General features: G+C 42.9%; 6 protein-coding genes and 1 long non-coding RNA gene across 8 annotated transcripts in view; 4 read left to right on the top strand and 3 right to left on the bottom strand.

The window, feature by feature from the left end:
• LOC109537237 (cell growth regulator with RING finger domain protein 1) overlaps nucleotides 1–7,080 on the bottom strand; it is an 11,962-nt gene extending 4,882 nt beyond the window's left edge. Inside the window, exons 1-2 of the mRNA XM_019903864.2 lie at nucleotides 6,911–7,080; nucleotides 2,143–2,297 (exon numbers count right to left, since the gene is read on the bottom strand). Of these exons, the coding sequence (XP_019759423.1) occupies nucleotides 2,143–2,297; nucleotides 6,911–7,020 (265 nt within the window). The 5' untranslated portion in view covers nucleotides 7,021–7,080. The remainder of the gene's footprint in view (nucleotides 1–2,142; nucleotides 2,298–6,910) is intronic.
• The window catches only part of LOC109537240 (glucose dehydrogenase [FAD, quinone]), a 386,158-nt gene that overhangs the window by 38,566 nt on the left and 333,066 nt on the right, over nucleotides 1–14,526 (top strand). The gene's annotated exons all lie outside the window — the stretch shown is intronic.
• LOC109537236 (hrp65 protein) lies at nucleotides 2,544–5,133 on the bottom strand. Its single transcript, XM_019903863.2, has 5 exons — nucleotides 4,093–5,133; nucleotides 3,873–4,042; nucleotides 3,116–3,382; nucleotides 2,867–3,059; nucleotides 2,544–2,815 (listed from the first exon to the last, which is right to left on the bottom strand). Exons 1-5 carry the CDS (start codon nucleotides 4,742–4,744, stop codon nucleotides 2,661–2,663), a joined length of 1,437 nt encoding a protein of 478 aa, XP_019759422.2. The 5' UTR covers nucleotides 4,745–5,133; the 3' UTR covers nucleotides 2,544–2,660.
• On the top strand, nucleotides 7,415–8,705 carry LOC125502796 (acylphosphatase-1-like). The gene is made up of 4 exons (XM_048662102.1): nucleotides 7,415–7,622; nucleotides 7,679–7,695; nucleotides 7,748–7,857; nucleotides 8,558–8,705. Exons 1-4 carry the CDS (start codon nucleotides 7,415–7,417, stop codon nucleotides 8,670–8,672), a joined length of 450 nt encoding a protein of 149 aa, XP_048518059.1. The 3' UTR covers nucleotides 8,673–8,705.
• Nucleotides 8,850–13,140, top strand: LOC109537220 (probable 2-oxoglutarate dehydrogenase E1 component DHKTD1 homolog, mitochondrial). The gene is made up of 17 exons (XM_048662092.1): nucleotides 8,850–9,045; nucleotides 9,098–9,224; nucleotides 9,280–9,454; nucleotides 9,599–9,818; nucleotides 9,876–10,037; nucleotides 10,386–10,555; nucleotides 10,607–10,828; nucleotides 10,878–11,035; nucleotides 11,297–11,432; nucleotides 11,488–11,619; nucleotides 11,669–11,789; nucleotides 11,845–12,141; nucleotides 12,193–12,395; nucleotides 12,447–12,567; nucleotides 12,617–12,805; nucleotides 12,863–12,948; nucleotides 13,005–13,140. The coding sequence occupies exons 1-17, from the start codon at nucleotides 8,865–8,867 to the stop codon at nucleotides 13,107–13,109; spliced, it is 2,805 nt and encodes a 934-aa protein (XP_048518049.1). The 5' UTR covers nucleotides 8,850–8,864; the 3' UTR covers nucleotides 13,110–13,140.
• LOC125502799 overlaps nucleotides 12,823–14,526 on the bottom strand; it is a 2,143-nt gene continuing 439 nt past the window's right edge. The window contains exon 2 of the long non-coding RNA XR_007280544.1: nucleotides 12,823–14,235. This is a non-coding gene — a long non-coding RNA (uncharacterized LOC125502799). The remainder of the gene's footprint in view (nucleotides 14,236–14,526) is intronic.
• The window catches only part of LOC109537221, a 1,943-nt gene continuing 1,313 nt past the window's right edge, over nucleotides 13,897–14,526 (top strand). The window contains exon 1 of one of the 2 annotated variants that reach the window (XM_019903840.2): nucleotides 13,897–13,983. In XM_019903840.2, coding sequence (XP_019759399.1) covers nucleotides 13,972–13,983 — 12 coding nt within the window. In that variant the 5' untranslated portion in view covers nucleotides 13,897–13,971. Of the gene's footprint in view, nucleotides 13,984–14,180; nucleotides 14,335–14,526 lie in introns of those variants that run through there. The other variant, XM_019903837.2, reaches the window with a different exon arrangement.

Genomic DNA, 14,526 nt, shown 5'->3' with positions numbered 1-14,526 from the left:
AGACTTGAGTGATTGGGCAGAATGTTTGAATATTTGGTTGAGAAATTTATCAATATTTGCTGCAGTCTTCGTTCAAAGACCTAACGACTATATAAAGAAATTACTCCAAAATTTGGTTTTTTGAATCAAAATACCCGGAAAACTGAGTCAAAAATGCAGTTTTTCCACAATTCACTTAGCAATTTTCTTGCTCCAAATGTTCTGGGTTTCACCAATCTCAAGAGCTGCTGCTGATGGAGCTTCAAAACAGTTCAATAGCAACCAAAACTTTAACGACAAACCGTCTGAAACGTTTTGCTCTTTAAGCCTATCATCGGGGTCAATCAACACCCTGTATAATGCAATAAGCCGTTATCTCCGTAAAAACGTCAAGGATTTGGAAAGTAATGATGCGCGTCTATACGCCAACGACCCATTTACCTGAATAAAACCGTTAAGATATGAAAAAACTCTAGCCGGGTCAAATCTGGGTTAGACGACGGCCAAAGTTCAAACGATTTGGGAAGACACTGCGGTTTTGCCAGTGCGATTGAAATAATTCCCGACAGCGACCCGCACCCGCATGGCTTAGGGGTCCGATATGGAGCCTCAATGTCAAAGAGCCGATAGATGAACATTGAAAAAATCGACGACATTGTTCGAATACAAATCGACGCATTAAAGATTCGGTCACGTAGCGCTCAGGGTCGATATGAATGTTCAGAAAAATCGGTTTCATTGATTGTTGCTAATTGGGATGATGGTGCTGGGATGGTTCGGCAGCTACGTGCTAGATGCCCATTATTTATGCACCCAACAACAGTTAAAAGTCTCTAACTGCCGAACTTGCTCAAGACAAAGAATGTTCCGGCGATTTGCTCTAAGAAGAACTGAACTCTGAAGCGCAAAGAACATCCTTGGTCTGGCTTCCCTTATCAAAAATCCTATCGCGCGCCATTGTTAACACCGTCCTCGTTTATGAATGGAATAAATTAACTGGCATCGGTCAATCGGTAAATATTCCACCGAGCATCCGGATTATTGATCATTGATGGCGCCAGCATGACTGATGCATCCCAAACTGGCAAAAATTCCCCAAATCTTTATAGGTCAAAGCCAGATAAAGTGAACGATCTGATCGGTGGCGCAAATTAATTTGCCCTGCCCTGAAACCGGAGCCGCCTCAATTGACGCAAGCTCGCAACCAATAGCAGCACTGCTGGCGCTCACTGGTGGCAAAGGAAACGTGCCGATGCACCAACGGTGCGTTTTCCGTTCAAAAAACCTTTAAAGCTAAACCGACTGTGAATAATTCAGACTGGACTTTCACTAAACTCCAAGACTGCAACGGTTCTTATGCAACAATTGCACGCTAGTGACCGAGTTTTCGGGCCATCAGCTCGCGCTTGCTTGAAGCATGCGAAAAGAATGGGCCGAAGAATTCCCCAAAGAGTAAGACAGCCAACCAACCACTGATTACGTAAAGGCCCAAGTGAGAAAAAACTGGAATTAGATAACGAAATCATTTCGGTTGTTGCCAGCAGCTAATGAAATGTGGTGGATTTGATAAACCTTGTGCCTTTTAGTGCGCCAAAGTGTTGCATCAAACCCGCACAAGAAAGTTTCTATTCTTCGAGATCAACAGCCTTGACCGACTTTTAAGTGTAACTGCCGTTATATAACCACTCGAATAAAGTGGGTTGCTTATGGTGAAGTCAAAGAACTCGAAGGACCGTGAATTTTTCACTTCTGATCGATTGAGTTGGTTGAAGTGTCGATGGGAAATATTCTTTAAAACTTTTCCACACGCTCTTTTGAACACTAGGAATTTTTGAAAAAATTGACTTCATTATGCGCGCCTTAACACCGTGTAACTCTGAAGCAAAAGCAGTTATGAATGATCGAAACAACGCAAATACGGAAAACAGAAAATCGATAAACATCAATTTGAAGCAAATTTATTAAAACAGGAAATCGAGAAAGCAAAACTAGTGGAATTTATCGGGCTAACTCAGGGCCGACTACCATTCAGGAAAACATAGACCATCAAGGATATATTGTGAAAGGTTTAGAAAAACACAAACAACTGAACACTTCGATTGCTGAAAGAAATCAATTCCTGCCACTTTACATTGCAGGATTTTGCAGGCAGATCCTGTTTACCTGAATAGGACGATCTGGATGTTTCCAGCAGCTTAAACGTGAACGGAATGTGGACTTTCATCATATTCATCTGAGGAATTCTGGGCTGCATCTGATGGTGCAACGACGTGGGAAACACGAACTCTTCGCCGTGCACCCGAAGTACCACCATGTTTCTGCAAAATGAAAAACTCCCTTTAGTTCCACGGAAAAATAGGCTTGATCAAGTTACACGGCTTTAGGCTGGAAATAACATGCTCAGACCACAATAATCGATCAATTTGTGTCTTTTATGTGTCAAGGAGAGTATTTATGTGTGCGTATTTGCATAATATACCCATTACGATCATAAGTAATACCCAACTGGGTAAAGATAAATTATGGTAATTGGCAGCAAGGCTTTTCAATAAGCTACACAGAACTTTTTAGTAGTTATTTTATTAAAACTGTACTTTATTTAGGCCAATAATTACACGTAAACTACTAATTCTAATTTAGAACAAATTTAAAGTAAAATAAACCAGTCATAAGCGCGCCGCTTAAAAGCGCCTTCTCTTGGACGGAAAGCCCCTGTTTTCAAGATCCTCCCGAATCCAGCGCCCTTCAATGGCAGGTCTTTTCCAAACCTGGTTGAAACCATCGCTTCCAGCATGGGAAAGCGAGGAGTTGAACGACCCGTACTTCACAGGCATCTCTAAAAATTAAACTCTTTGGTACCAGGAATGTAGGAAAAATCTCAAAACACCTCTAGTTGATGATGTGGGCGCATCGTACTCCAAATGCTCCTGAGTGTCCAAGATTGAGTTGAGATTCTGAGCCTGCATGAGAAGACTGGCTTCCTCCTGGCGCAGCTCCATGTCCTTTTGCTGTCGCATCAATTTGGCCTGAAGACCCTCCTCAGTTTGGCGGATCTGCGCTTTAGCTCTAACTTTTTCCTCCTTTTCAGAAATCACTGTTACTAAACTTGTCCGCTAAGTAGCAACATGCGATTTACCTCTGCAAATCTCTCCTTAGCTTCCCACTCCTTCTTCTGGCGCTCTTTGTCCAATTCACGGGCACGCAACTGTTCGCGCAGCGTTTCAGTTTCCTGCTCAAAACGCGCATACTCCATCTGCGCCTCCAGTTTATCGCGTTCCATTTTGAACTCTAAACGAATCGCCTCCTCCTTCTGTCCGTACAAATCGAAGAGACTCTTCCAGCGGCTGGCGTACTCATCTTCAAACGATCCTAATTCGGCCAAACGCGGACCAATCGAACGGTCCTTGAAGAGGAAGAAAAAGTTCAGCTTCAGAAATTTTCGGATTCTTATTGAGGAAATTAGTGGGGTTTTTATGGAAGGCATTTGAATTTCTGAGCTTTTTTGTGAGCAAACTGTTGATTAGAATTAGTACGCCAATTGGCCGAGTTTAGAGCAAAACAGGCGTTTCTGCAAACTAAGTAATCGGGAGATAATTCGATTTAATATTATGGATTTGGAACAGAAAATGCGTTCTTGAATAATTTGTTTAATTTAATTTCCATTTATAGCAGTTGAGCAAGTCGCTTAGGCAACAGTTAGGACTTTTGACGGAGTAGAAAAGTGAACAGACCGGGAGATTTCCACAAGGCCAAATAAGCTTATTGAAATAAATAAAGTAATCAATTAGAAAAAATGTCCTTTTACTGCTAAAACAGTTTTGGGAACGCAGTACTAGGCAAATGCCTTTTAAGCCCATAAAACCCAATAATCTCTTCATATCCGTTTGCAATACCTGATAAAAATCATTATTCCTTCTGTTAAAATGCTTGTCCGATAATCCTACAGTTTGATCGACAAGATCATACGGCTCAACTATCACTGGCCTTAAGGCGTAGCTCAGAAAGTAGCACTTGTCTCGACACTTTTGGATCGCTTGAACGGCGCTATTCTTCCTGACAAAGTCTGCAATTCCCATTGAATAAATGTGGGTTAATTTATTCAACTATACCCACCTATGAAGCCCTCTCCAGTCGACTTGCCTCTTTCGTCTACCAAGACAGTCGCGTGTTCGACTTCCCCGAAAGGAGAAAACGCATGGAGCAGGAGCTCGCTAGTGACAAAAGGGCTCAAATTCCGCACCTTCACTATAGCGCAACTCGGTGATAGTTTCAGCTTGAGGTTTCTGGACTTCAACAGAACCCCATCCAGCTCCTTTCTGGCCTTCACAGCGTTAGCGTAATAGTCCAACTTGATAAAGCCAAAGCATTTATCCTTGTGGACGAAAATCTCGGATACCTCTCCGTAGGGCTTGAATAGAGCCTCCAGGTCCTCACTGGTGATTCCAGTCCCAATGTTTCCAATATAAAGCCGGTTTCGGCCGGAGAACTTTTTCTCCTTCAGGTCCAGACAGGGAAGCTCATTAGTGGGCGCAAAGGACAATTGCGAAATTGCATATTCGCACTTCTCGCCATAGGGCCTATTAAACGGCCTTCTCTGCTCGCGCTCAAGTAGATTATCCTCACAAGTTTGAGGTTGGGACATCTCCCGCAAGGTCTGCTCAGTGTGGTTGTTCTTACTCGAAAATCTGCCTCGACGGCCAAATTTTTTCTTCCTCAAGTCCTCATTAGTGCTTCCCACGTTACCAATGTGAGTATTTTCAGCCATTTTTTTGAGGTTTTACAGGAGCACTCAACAATTCACTCAAACGCACCCTTTTGACATTGTCGCTAACGGCTCCCGGCAATTGTTTACCGTTGTCCTTGGCGACGACATGTTGCTATATGGATATAGAAGGAGGAGGAGGCGGCGGCTAATGCAACTTTAAACGGTTTTTTATGAAACTTTAAATGTTTTCACGAAAGAACAGGAACACAGCAAAGAAAGGAAATTAAATAAATTCAAATTAAACAAAACTAATGCCAAAGAAAAACAGAGATGTTGTGTACTTCCATTGTATTGTCAAGCATATTCTCCGAAACAAAACATTGTGATTATGGATAAGTCTATATTGTTGAGGCGATTCATTTGTTTACTTTAGGAGCACTATTTATCAATGTGTAATAGAAGACGTGAGGAAATTCTGTCTTTTTTAAAGACAAAAATTTTTGAGGCGAAATACCCAACAAGAAGTTTGTAAAAAAATTGTGATTATGGTCGAAAACTGCTTTTTTTCAAAAAAAAATCAAATAAAAAGTTCTACGAATAATATACAATGTGAGTACACTTTTATAAGCGACAGTCAGAAGCTTTTTTTTCAACAAATACCGTGTAGACTTGGATCTGATCAATGTTTTCGCAACATTTTAACAATTGACCAAAAAAAATCCGTTAGCAAGGCTGTTTTTTGTTCGATCCGGTAACCGAACGGTTCGAAGCCACCAACATAATTAGCATGTTTTATGGAATATTAATAGCGTGAGCTCATTGGGATGCAGGAGTCTAATTCATCTCAACCAGCCACTAAAGTATATGCGCATAGTTTAGTGCCAAATTAATGCAACATTTCGTGGTTCAGTGTCCGGGTTACCTGACGAAACTACCATAAATATAGAAGGTTTTCAGATAAAAGTGTAAAACATTGTTCTGTTATCGGCTGTGACACATAAAAGACTCATTAGTGAGCAACAGTAAATAAACTATTTAGGTATTAGCAGCCAGTGGATTCAAAGTGTTGCCTTTGTAAAGAAAAGGTTTTTGCACCCAGAAATACTTGAAGTCGCTTCGTCTGAGGACAAAAAATGCTGATGTGATTAAAAGCAATTATCGAGAGAATATTACCAATGCGGGGACTTTGAAGATAATTGGGGAATTTAAACACAAAACAGACAAATAGTAGCAAAAAATGCTGGCACAACAAAGTAGATTAAAAAACTACAGGAACTTGGAAACGAATTAAAATATTCAGAATAAGGATTGCAATAACTGAGAACGCCTTAGTTGTTTTCAATGCACTTTTGATATCTTGTTCGAACGGATTTTAAGTCATTCATTATGTGTAAGGGTCTTATTTCTGCCAATGACTCATGAATCTTTGAGCAAGTGCTCTCCGGCTAAAATGACTTTTTTATAAATTTGATTCTCCAACATTCTCCGAAGAAAAAATCTTGAGGTGTTAGATCCGGTGATCGTTGTGGCCACCTTATAAATCCATCTGTCCCTATCCAACTGTTTCAAAAGTGACTATTTATGGCTAAAGGGAAATTTTTTTTGCCCCTATATCTCTTGAGCGAGCAAAACTTTTCAAATTTTCAGTTTATTATTCACACATTCACACATATTATTCTTGATAAGCAATGTGCTCAGTAAAATTGCTGCGAAAACTGCAGTCCAAAACCAAAAACACTGATTAAGCAAATATTGATTTTGTGATAACCCAAAGAATCTGGTCTCAATCGACCACCATAGCTTAAACCTTGTCTTAATAGGTGTTTAAAGCAGTTACTCTCTGTCATCCTTTTGCTCACTTAGCCTCAAAAACCCCCTATCCATATGGAGAAACAATTGGTGAGTAATGAATGGTAGAATAAAGCCAATATTATCGCCCCCACAGGAAGCAACTGTCTAAGTGGTACCTACAAGGACTGGAGAATCATGGAGCGAACGTAACTGGCAGAACCCCAAAAACTGTACCCCTCGATAAATATAGAGCTGCAACCCCACATCAGCCCTAAGCCAAGACAATGTACTGAGAGGTACGGAAGGGACTGTTTGCAATAAACTCAGTTGCAACAGCCAGCAGCACTGAAGAGATTTCTTTGTGCTGATGATCCCAAGGCCGGCAATTAATGGAGAAGAGAGTTTCTTCTGGTAGATGAACGTGTGAGGACTCACCTGGCTGCAAACAGGCATAACAGCACCGCACAAACGGAGAACAAACAGATCCACCAGGCGTTCGAGTATTCCACCGATTGCCACAGATCTGCTAAAGTCTTTTCGAACATCGTTTATTCAGTTGAAAACTCGGAACATCGCACAGTAAACAGCAGCGTTGGACACGTCTTTGCCGTGCAGCATGCAATTCGAACTATTTAACAACAAACGCGGATTGCGGATTCAGTTGTGAAAGGAACAACAATTCGATACCAAAGCAAGGACGAGTGACAGGAATCGATCAAGCGCACAGCTGACTGGCGCCCAGCTGATTGGCTTGGTCTGTAGGCAACACAATATACTCGTTGAAGTTGCCTAGCTGGAAATTCGCAAAATTTCTAAACCTGCTCGGTACTTAAGACTTACCTAAGCCAATTGAGGAAAGCCAGCAAGGCAAAACGCGTTAAACTGGACTATAGTTGAATATGTTGCGCTATCTATTCACTTGCCAACGTTGCGTAAACAATGGCAACTCTGGCCTATTGCCATAGCAACCAAACACTAACGACCCCCAACGTAAACATAACAATGCGAAAATTGGCAAGTGTTTCCACAGCTAGTGTTTTGTCAACAGTGTTTTTGTTACTTTCTGCAAACTTAATCCCACTTCTCATGGCTTCAGCCTCAGAGCAATTAATAGCAGTGGATTTCGAGGTGTATGGAAAAGTGCAAGGTAATGTCCATTTTTAAGCTAGAAATCACCTCAATGCAGGCCTATTTTCCTTGCAGGGGTGTTCTTCAGAAAGGTAACGGGCAGCTTTAGTTAGTGTCGCGGTCGATGATGCGTTGTTCTTTCAGTACACAGCAGCTGAGGCCGGCAAGTTGGGCTTAGGAGGATGGTGCAGGAATACGCAACATGACACTGTCCAGGGGGTAATTGAGGGAAAACGTAGCAAGGTGGCTGAACTGTAAGTTCTATTTATGTGGTGGAACATGGAAACAATTTACACACTAGTGTACCTACCAGGTCTCTACAGAGGCACTTACTCGTGGGTCGTTCATCGATTCATGTGCTCTTGTTTTTGCATTTTTTAAAGTGTATTTAAAACACTTGTCTCTGTTCATCTTCTTCCGCAATGACCCTGTTTTCAACAGTTTTGCGAGGGGCGGATCCAGCTTTAAAGTCAGGGGGGGTTATGTAGAAAAAATACAGTCTTGCCTGGCCTTTATTCGAAGTTTCTCAAGAACCATTCGAGCCACAGAATTCGTTTTGGCATTGTTGGATAGAGAATTGAAAAGTCCATTCAGTCGTAACAACGTTAATGAGGAAATTTGAATATCAGACTTTTAGGTGCAAGATTATGCCAAAATTTCATGTTTTCCGTCCGCTTTTTGCTCATATCTCGGAGGCAAAATGAGCAAGAACGCTTATTTATACATCATTCTAGACAGAAATAAATGGCCTTTTTAGAAAGTGAACCATCGATAAGGAAATTTGGCAGTTTTGCGTTGGCAGACAATATTTGTGCTCCGTTTTGTACCTTTTGTTTCGCCCGCTTTTCGTTAGTTTATCCCTTCTTTCTGGTTTGACCAATTCTCCTTTTGTATTTGTAACTAGTTTTTAAATCTATTTTAAAGCAAATTGCTCATTTGTTGTTATTTTCCCAGGGTTAACTGGCTGCAGAAAGTGGGCAGTCCTCAATCGAAAATCACCAAAGCGGTCTTCACCAACGAGCGCAGCATCACTCATTCAAATTTCGACAAATTTATCATTAAACGTTAAAACGCCTGTATTAGAATAACTTTTTAGTCTTGACTGAGTGTTTTATTGTCTTCGATCCCACTTAAACGAAATGTTCTTTCACTTTGCGTTTGATTGACTAATCTATTCGCTCATGTTATCGCGCCTTATATTTACCATTTATCCATTGACTACAAGATAACAGTATGTTTATGCTGTTATTGAAGCAGTTGTATGGAAAGGTCAATGCACAAACTGCTCCTTTACTGGTCCCATTTGTATTCAGGATTAATTATACAAAACACGCTAACAGTGATGTATGCTAACTTGTTGGTCAAGGGGCGCTATCTGGCTCGGTTTTACCACAGTGACTACACGTTTGGATACAGGAAGTTACCAAAATCCCAATTCAAGCGTGAGTACTTAGCCCAAGCAGCTTGCGGACTTTTTAACAGCCTTTCTGATAGTTCCCAGCCATTGGCTGCGGAATAGATCAGAGCAAAGCAACCTGTACCGATTGATCTGCGCCTTTAGGTCATATGGGCATAAATACGCCAGTACCAACCCTGTAGCTCTAACTGAAGCGGTTGAGGAGTGAGTACTTGACCCAAAGCTTGAAATTTTGTTAAAATCGATATCTGTCTTGTAGTGAAGCAGTTGAGCTGGACATCAGCAGGTATGGTTTTCAAACAACTGCCGACAAGGTGAGACTGAGCGAAGGAATCGTGAATTTTCCTGCAGCTGAAGCCAGTTTGGATGAGCTGTTGGCGTTTTTGAGGAAAACCTACTGCAAGTATTGCAGCGCAGAGTTCGACTACTTGGAGGTAAGGCAGCAATGCGGCGCAAGCAAGGTTTTCTTAATTTCAACTCTTTCCGCCATTTTCCTAAAGATAACTGTTGCAAAGGAAGGAACAGTTTTCTTTGTGGTCTGGATCGAATAACCATCATTCGGATTTTTCCGCTTCCAGACTGAAGAAGAGCGCGAATGGTTTGCGGCAGAATTCGAGCGGCTTTCCAACCAAGAGCTGACTGACGGTACAAAGATCTGGATGCTGAAAGAGTTGATCAGGTCGCAAGCCTTCGACCGCTTTCTGGCCAAGCGGTTCTCCAGCGTGAAAAGATATGGAGGCGAAGGCGCTGAGAGCATGATGGTGTTTTTTCAGGAACTCTTCCACCTGGCAGCTGAAGGTTTAGTAGCTGGTTAATCTGTAGGTTCCTGGTTAAAGCATGCTCTTGCTCCTGCAGATGGTCTGGAGCAGGTTGTTCTGGCAATGCCGCATCGAGGCCGGCTGAATTTGCTAACTGGCCTGCTTAATTACCCACCGGTGGAAATCTTCAACAAACTGGGAGGAAAAGCAGATTTTCCCGATAAGTACCAATGTGATGGAGATGTTCTCAGTCACATTAGTGAGTAGCAATTATTTGGTCCAATCCTGCCAATTTTTCGTGTTTTAGTTGGCGATGTAGGGGAGAGTGGGTCCTTTTTGGATTGGAATCATACACATGAAAAGAAACGTCGTCACTCACATGCATTTTGGCCAAAATCCAGACAGGAAGAAACTTTTACCACCGAAGTAACACTGTATTAGTAATACCCAAACGGGGTAATAGATGTTTCCGCTTATTGTAAAAGAAAATATTGCGAAGTCTCATCGTCGTGGCCCACTCTCGCCTAAGCCTTAAAGTCTTAAGCCATTTTAAATGGAGACACAATGAAGAATATTTCAACGGGGACTTTAAAAGACATTGTTTCAGTCTCCAGCACCGATCTGGATTGTAACGGCAAACCCCTGCATGTATCAGTATTGAGAAACCCCTCCCATCTTGAGGCAGTAAATCCAGTTTCCATGGGCAAATCGCGAGCGAAGCAATTGAGGCATTTTGCCAGTCTTTCCCGCTGGGGCGACCGAGTTCTCAATGTGCAAGTAGGAGGATTTCTATGAAAAACCCACTATCACTCAACATATTTTAACTAGGTCCATGGCGACGCAGCTCTAAGCGGCCAGGGAATAAACCAGGAGTGTTTAGAGCTGAGCGCAGCTCCTCATTTCGAAGTCGGCGGCTCCGTGCACTTGGTGGTGAACAACCAGGTGGGTTTCACCACTCCTGCGGACCGCGGCAGATCCTCACGCTATTGCACGGATGTGGCGAAAATCGTGCAAGCGCCAGTTCTTCACGTGAATGGAGACCATCCGGAGGTGAGTAGGAGCCTGGATGCAGTCCACTTGGTCTAATAGGGAACTGTAGGAGGTTCTGAAGGCCACAAGGCTGGCTGTAGCCTATCAGAGGAAGTTCCGCAAGGATGTGTTTGTGGATATGTGCTGCTTCCGGCGATGGGGTCACAATGAAATGGACGAGCCGACGTTCACAAATCCTGCATTGTACTCGATAATCAACGCAAGAAGGTAAACAGCTTTTACAGGATTTCAAAACCTTTTTCTTGGGTAATCGCTTCAACATTTTCGTGTGCGTTTCAAAAAGATTGATAAAGAGTGCTCTTATTTCCAATAAAGCACGAATTCTTTATCAAAATAACCATCATTTGGAGAAAATGTTTAATTTATTAGTAAAATGATTTTCAGGCGTAATGCCCAAGAAGAAGGTTTTGAAAGCATGAATCCGCCTGAGCCATAAGAACTTATCTGTACAGGTTGATGAGTTTTTAGTTCAGTTCCTGATCTCTTCGCGGAAAAACTCAGCAGCCAAGGCATAGTGAGCGAGCAGGAATGCTCGGAGATTTACGACGAACACTTCGATTGGCTTAACGAAGAACTGCAGCGGGTTGACGAGCACAAACCCAAGGTAAGGAATAGCCTCATACTAAACTCAGTTTACAATTAATTGTTCCCTATTTCAGGACGATTACTTCAAAGGACACTGGCAAGGCTTTTCGCAAGCGAAGGCTGCAATATCAGTATGGAATACGGGCGTTGATGCGGATTTGCTCGCTTCCATCGGCGAAAAATCGGTCAATTATCCCGAGAGTTTCGTAAGATTGTCTCAATTGACGCGATTTGTATGTAACAGATCGGTTTCAGAACATCCATCCAACGATTTTAAGGGGGCACATCAAGAATCGCCTGTCCAGAATAGCGGAAGGCACCGATATTGACTGGTCCACTGCTGAGGCTTTGGCGATTGGCTCGCTCTTGCTTGAAGGTGAGGACAAGCAATAAGTGTGTGAACTTTTTCTTAATAAAAACCTCTGTTTTAGGGCAAAATGTTAGAATCAGCGGCCAGGACATAGGCAGAGGAACCTTTTCGCAAAGACACGCAATGTTGGTAGATCAAAAGAACAACACCATTCATGTGCCGCTAAACAATCTCCATCCGAACCAGCGCGCTTTTCTGGAACTGGCCAACAGCATCCTGTCCGAAGAAGCTGTGCTGGGCTTCGAGTATGGAATGAGCATCGAAACTCCGGAGACTTTGGTGATTTGGGAGGCGCAGTTTGGGGACTTTTTCAACGGCGCCCAAATCATATTTGACACGTTTATCACCTCTGGGGAAGGTATGGGCGCTCTTGATAGATCGTGGACTGGATCAGAACATTTCCTTTTAGCAAAATGGATCTATCAGAGCGGATTAACGGTGCTGTTGCCTCATGGTTACGATGGAGCTGGGCCTGAGCACAGTTGCGCCAGAGTGGAGCGTTTTTTGCAGCTCACCGACTCAAAAGAGGACCAAGTGGATGGGGATAACGTGAATCTCCAGGTTTGCCAGCCCAGCACTCCTGCACAGTATTTCCACCTGCTCAGGCGCCAGGTAAAGAACAGTCCATCGCCTAGTGCTGTTGGAAACGGGGACTATTTTCAGATGGTGAGAAACTACCGAAAGCCCCTAGTGATTATCACCCCGAAGACACTCTTGCGGGCGCCCCAGTGCGTTTCCGGAATTTCGCAGATGGTCCAAGGGACGCATTTTCGGCCAGTTTTAGGTCAGTGGGATTTCTAGAGAGACAACTACCACTCGCTAAAACTCCTTAGGAGATGATACAGTAGACCCATCCAAAGCAACGCGAGTCCTACTAACCTCGGGAAAGCACTACTATTCTTTGGCCAAACAAAGGGAGGCTATTGGGGAGACGACTACCGCAATCCTGCGGATGGAAAGTTTCTGCCCGTTTCCCACTGGCGAATTGCTGCAGGAGTTGGCGCCCTATAAAAGGGCAAAAAGTAGTGAAACTTTACAGGAATGTTCAGCGGGTTTTTAATTGAAATGCTACATTTCAGGCCTGGTTTGGTGCCAGGAGGAGCCGCAAAACATGGGCGCTTGGACGTTCTTCAAGCGGCGATTTGAGAATCTGATCGGCAGATCTGTAAGCGGATATTCGGGGCGTTGGAGAATCTCGAGCTAATTTTGTGAGTTTCCCAGGTGAGATATTGCGGGCGACCCACTCAGGCTGTTCCAGCGGTAGGAGTCGGCTCACTGCACCAGCGGCAGGAGGCTGAAATCCTCACCAGGCCGTTCTTAATGTAAAACTTGCGGATGATTAGACGCATTAAAAAGGCACTGTTTTTGGTTTAAGTTTTTAGCTAGCTGGGAACAGGATATTTTTCCAAATACAAGAGCAGAAGAATGTCTGTCGTCGCCAATAATTTCAAATGCACATTTATTATCCAATCACTATTGCCGCGGACGGACAATTTGACTAAATTGCATGCGAGCGATAATGTTAAACTACGCAAAGGTATTCGGTTTGAAACGCGACAGCCTTGAAAAGTATAAACATTAGATTCATGCTTTAAACAAAAGTATAGATGAATGATGAACACTGGGAAATGTTAACCACTCGTTCAACCAGCTGTCGATGGTTGAAGAAGCGGGGAATTTATTAATACTCAAGTTCCTTTCACTTACTTCGGAATCTCTCTGATGTTTAATAGGAAAATGGACTTTGAAGATGGCAAGCTACTGAAGATTTTGCGTTTTATGTAGCTCCATGGCAGGCTAGTTAAAAGTTGCCAGCTGCCACGACGAGCATCAGTCTAAGCCCAGCACGGAAAAGAACAATAGCAATTTAAGTGCGAGCGCAATAAAAGTGCATTTTTGGGATTTTCCACACCGCAGCTCATTCAAGCGACTGCCGCCACTATGGGATAGCAAAGGACTAGAAAGTGGGTAATTTTCGACGCGAAGGAGGACTCAAAGGCAGTCAGGTATTAAAAGTTTTCCCACATTTTCCCCGTGTAACCGTTTCCCAGTAGCAGCTTTTCTTGACCTTACAAAGGCCTTCTACCTGTTACCTGTCTGCCCACTTTATCACTATGGCACCATTCCCATCAATGTCGCTTCGAAGAGTTCTTCTGAGCGGTTTTGGTCCAGACACTTTCCAGCCATCATGCCGAGGTTTGTAAGTAATGCGTCCCTCTTTATTTAAGGCGATTGGCTTTGCCAGTCCCTTCCATCCTTTAAAATGCTGATTTTTTAATCAAATTAATTCTTCTCATTTTGGATTTTTTATACAGACACCCGCTGTTAAGTCTGTAGATGCATATTAATATCCAATTCGAATTAAGCGAAAATTGGGGGTACACAAAGTGAAAGCGTGTAAGTGATCTGGGTAACTGGCCAGTTCTTCGGCGACCGCAAACATCGCGAAACGCTATTAAGTAACAATAAAAAAACGATTACATGATGGTTGTTAAATAATTTAGTGGACAGTGTTGGTGTAATGGGACTAGGCGAGAGCAACAATAACACTGTAAGTATCAAAAGAGATAGACTTTCGAGGCCATTCCTTAAAACTAATGGGTTTATCGGGGTTTTAGGCCGTCGTTGGGTAGAATTTCTTCTTGACTTTTCGCAAGCACGAGTGGCTTGCATCTTCAGAAGTGGTTTGCTTGAACGCTTACACTGTTCTCATCAGAACCCGCGTTCAGTTCTTCCGCAGAAC

The sequence above is a fragment of the Dendroctonus ponderosae genome, unplaced genomic scaffold (assembly GCF_020466585.1).
Source record: "Dendroctonus ponderosae isolate FM_Combo_2020 unplaced genomic scaffold, Dpon_F_20191213v2 Dpon_F_20191213_10, whole genome shotgun sequence".
Classification (NCBI taxonomy): Eukaryota; Metazoa; Arthropoda; class Insecta; order Coleoptera; family Curculionidae; genus Dendroctonus; species Dendroctonus ponderosae.
Note: the sequence above shows the minus strand (reverse complement) of the source record. Positions and strands in the feature narration are given on the sequence as shown.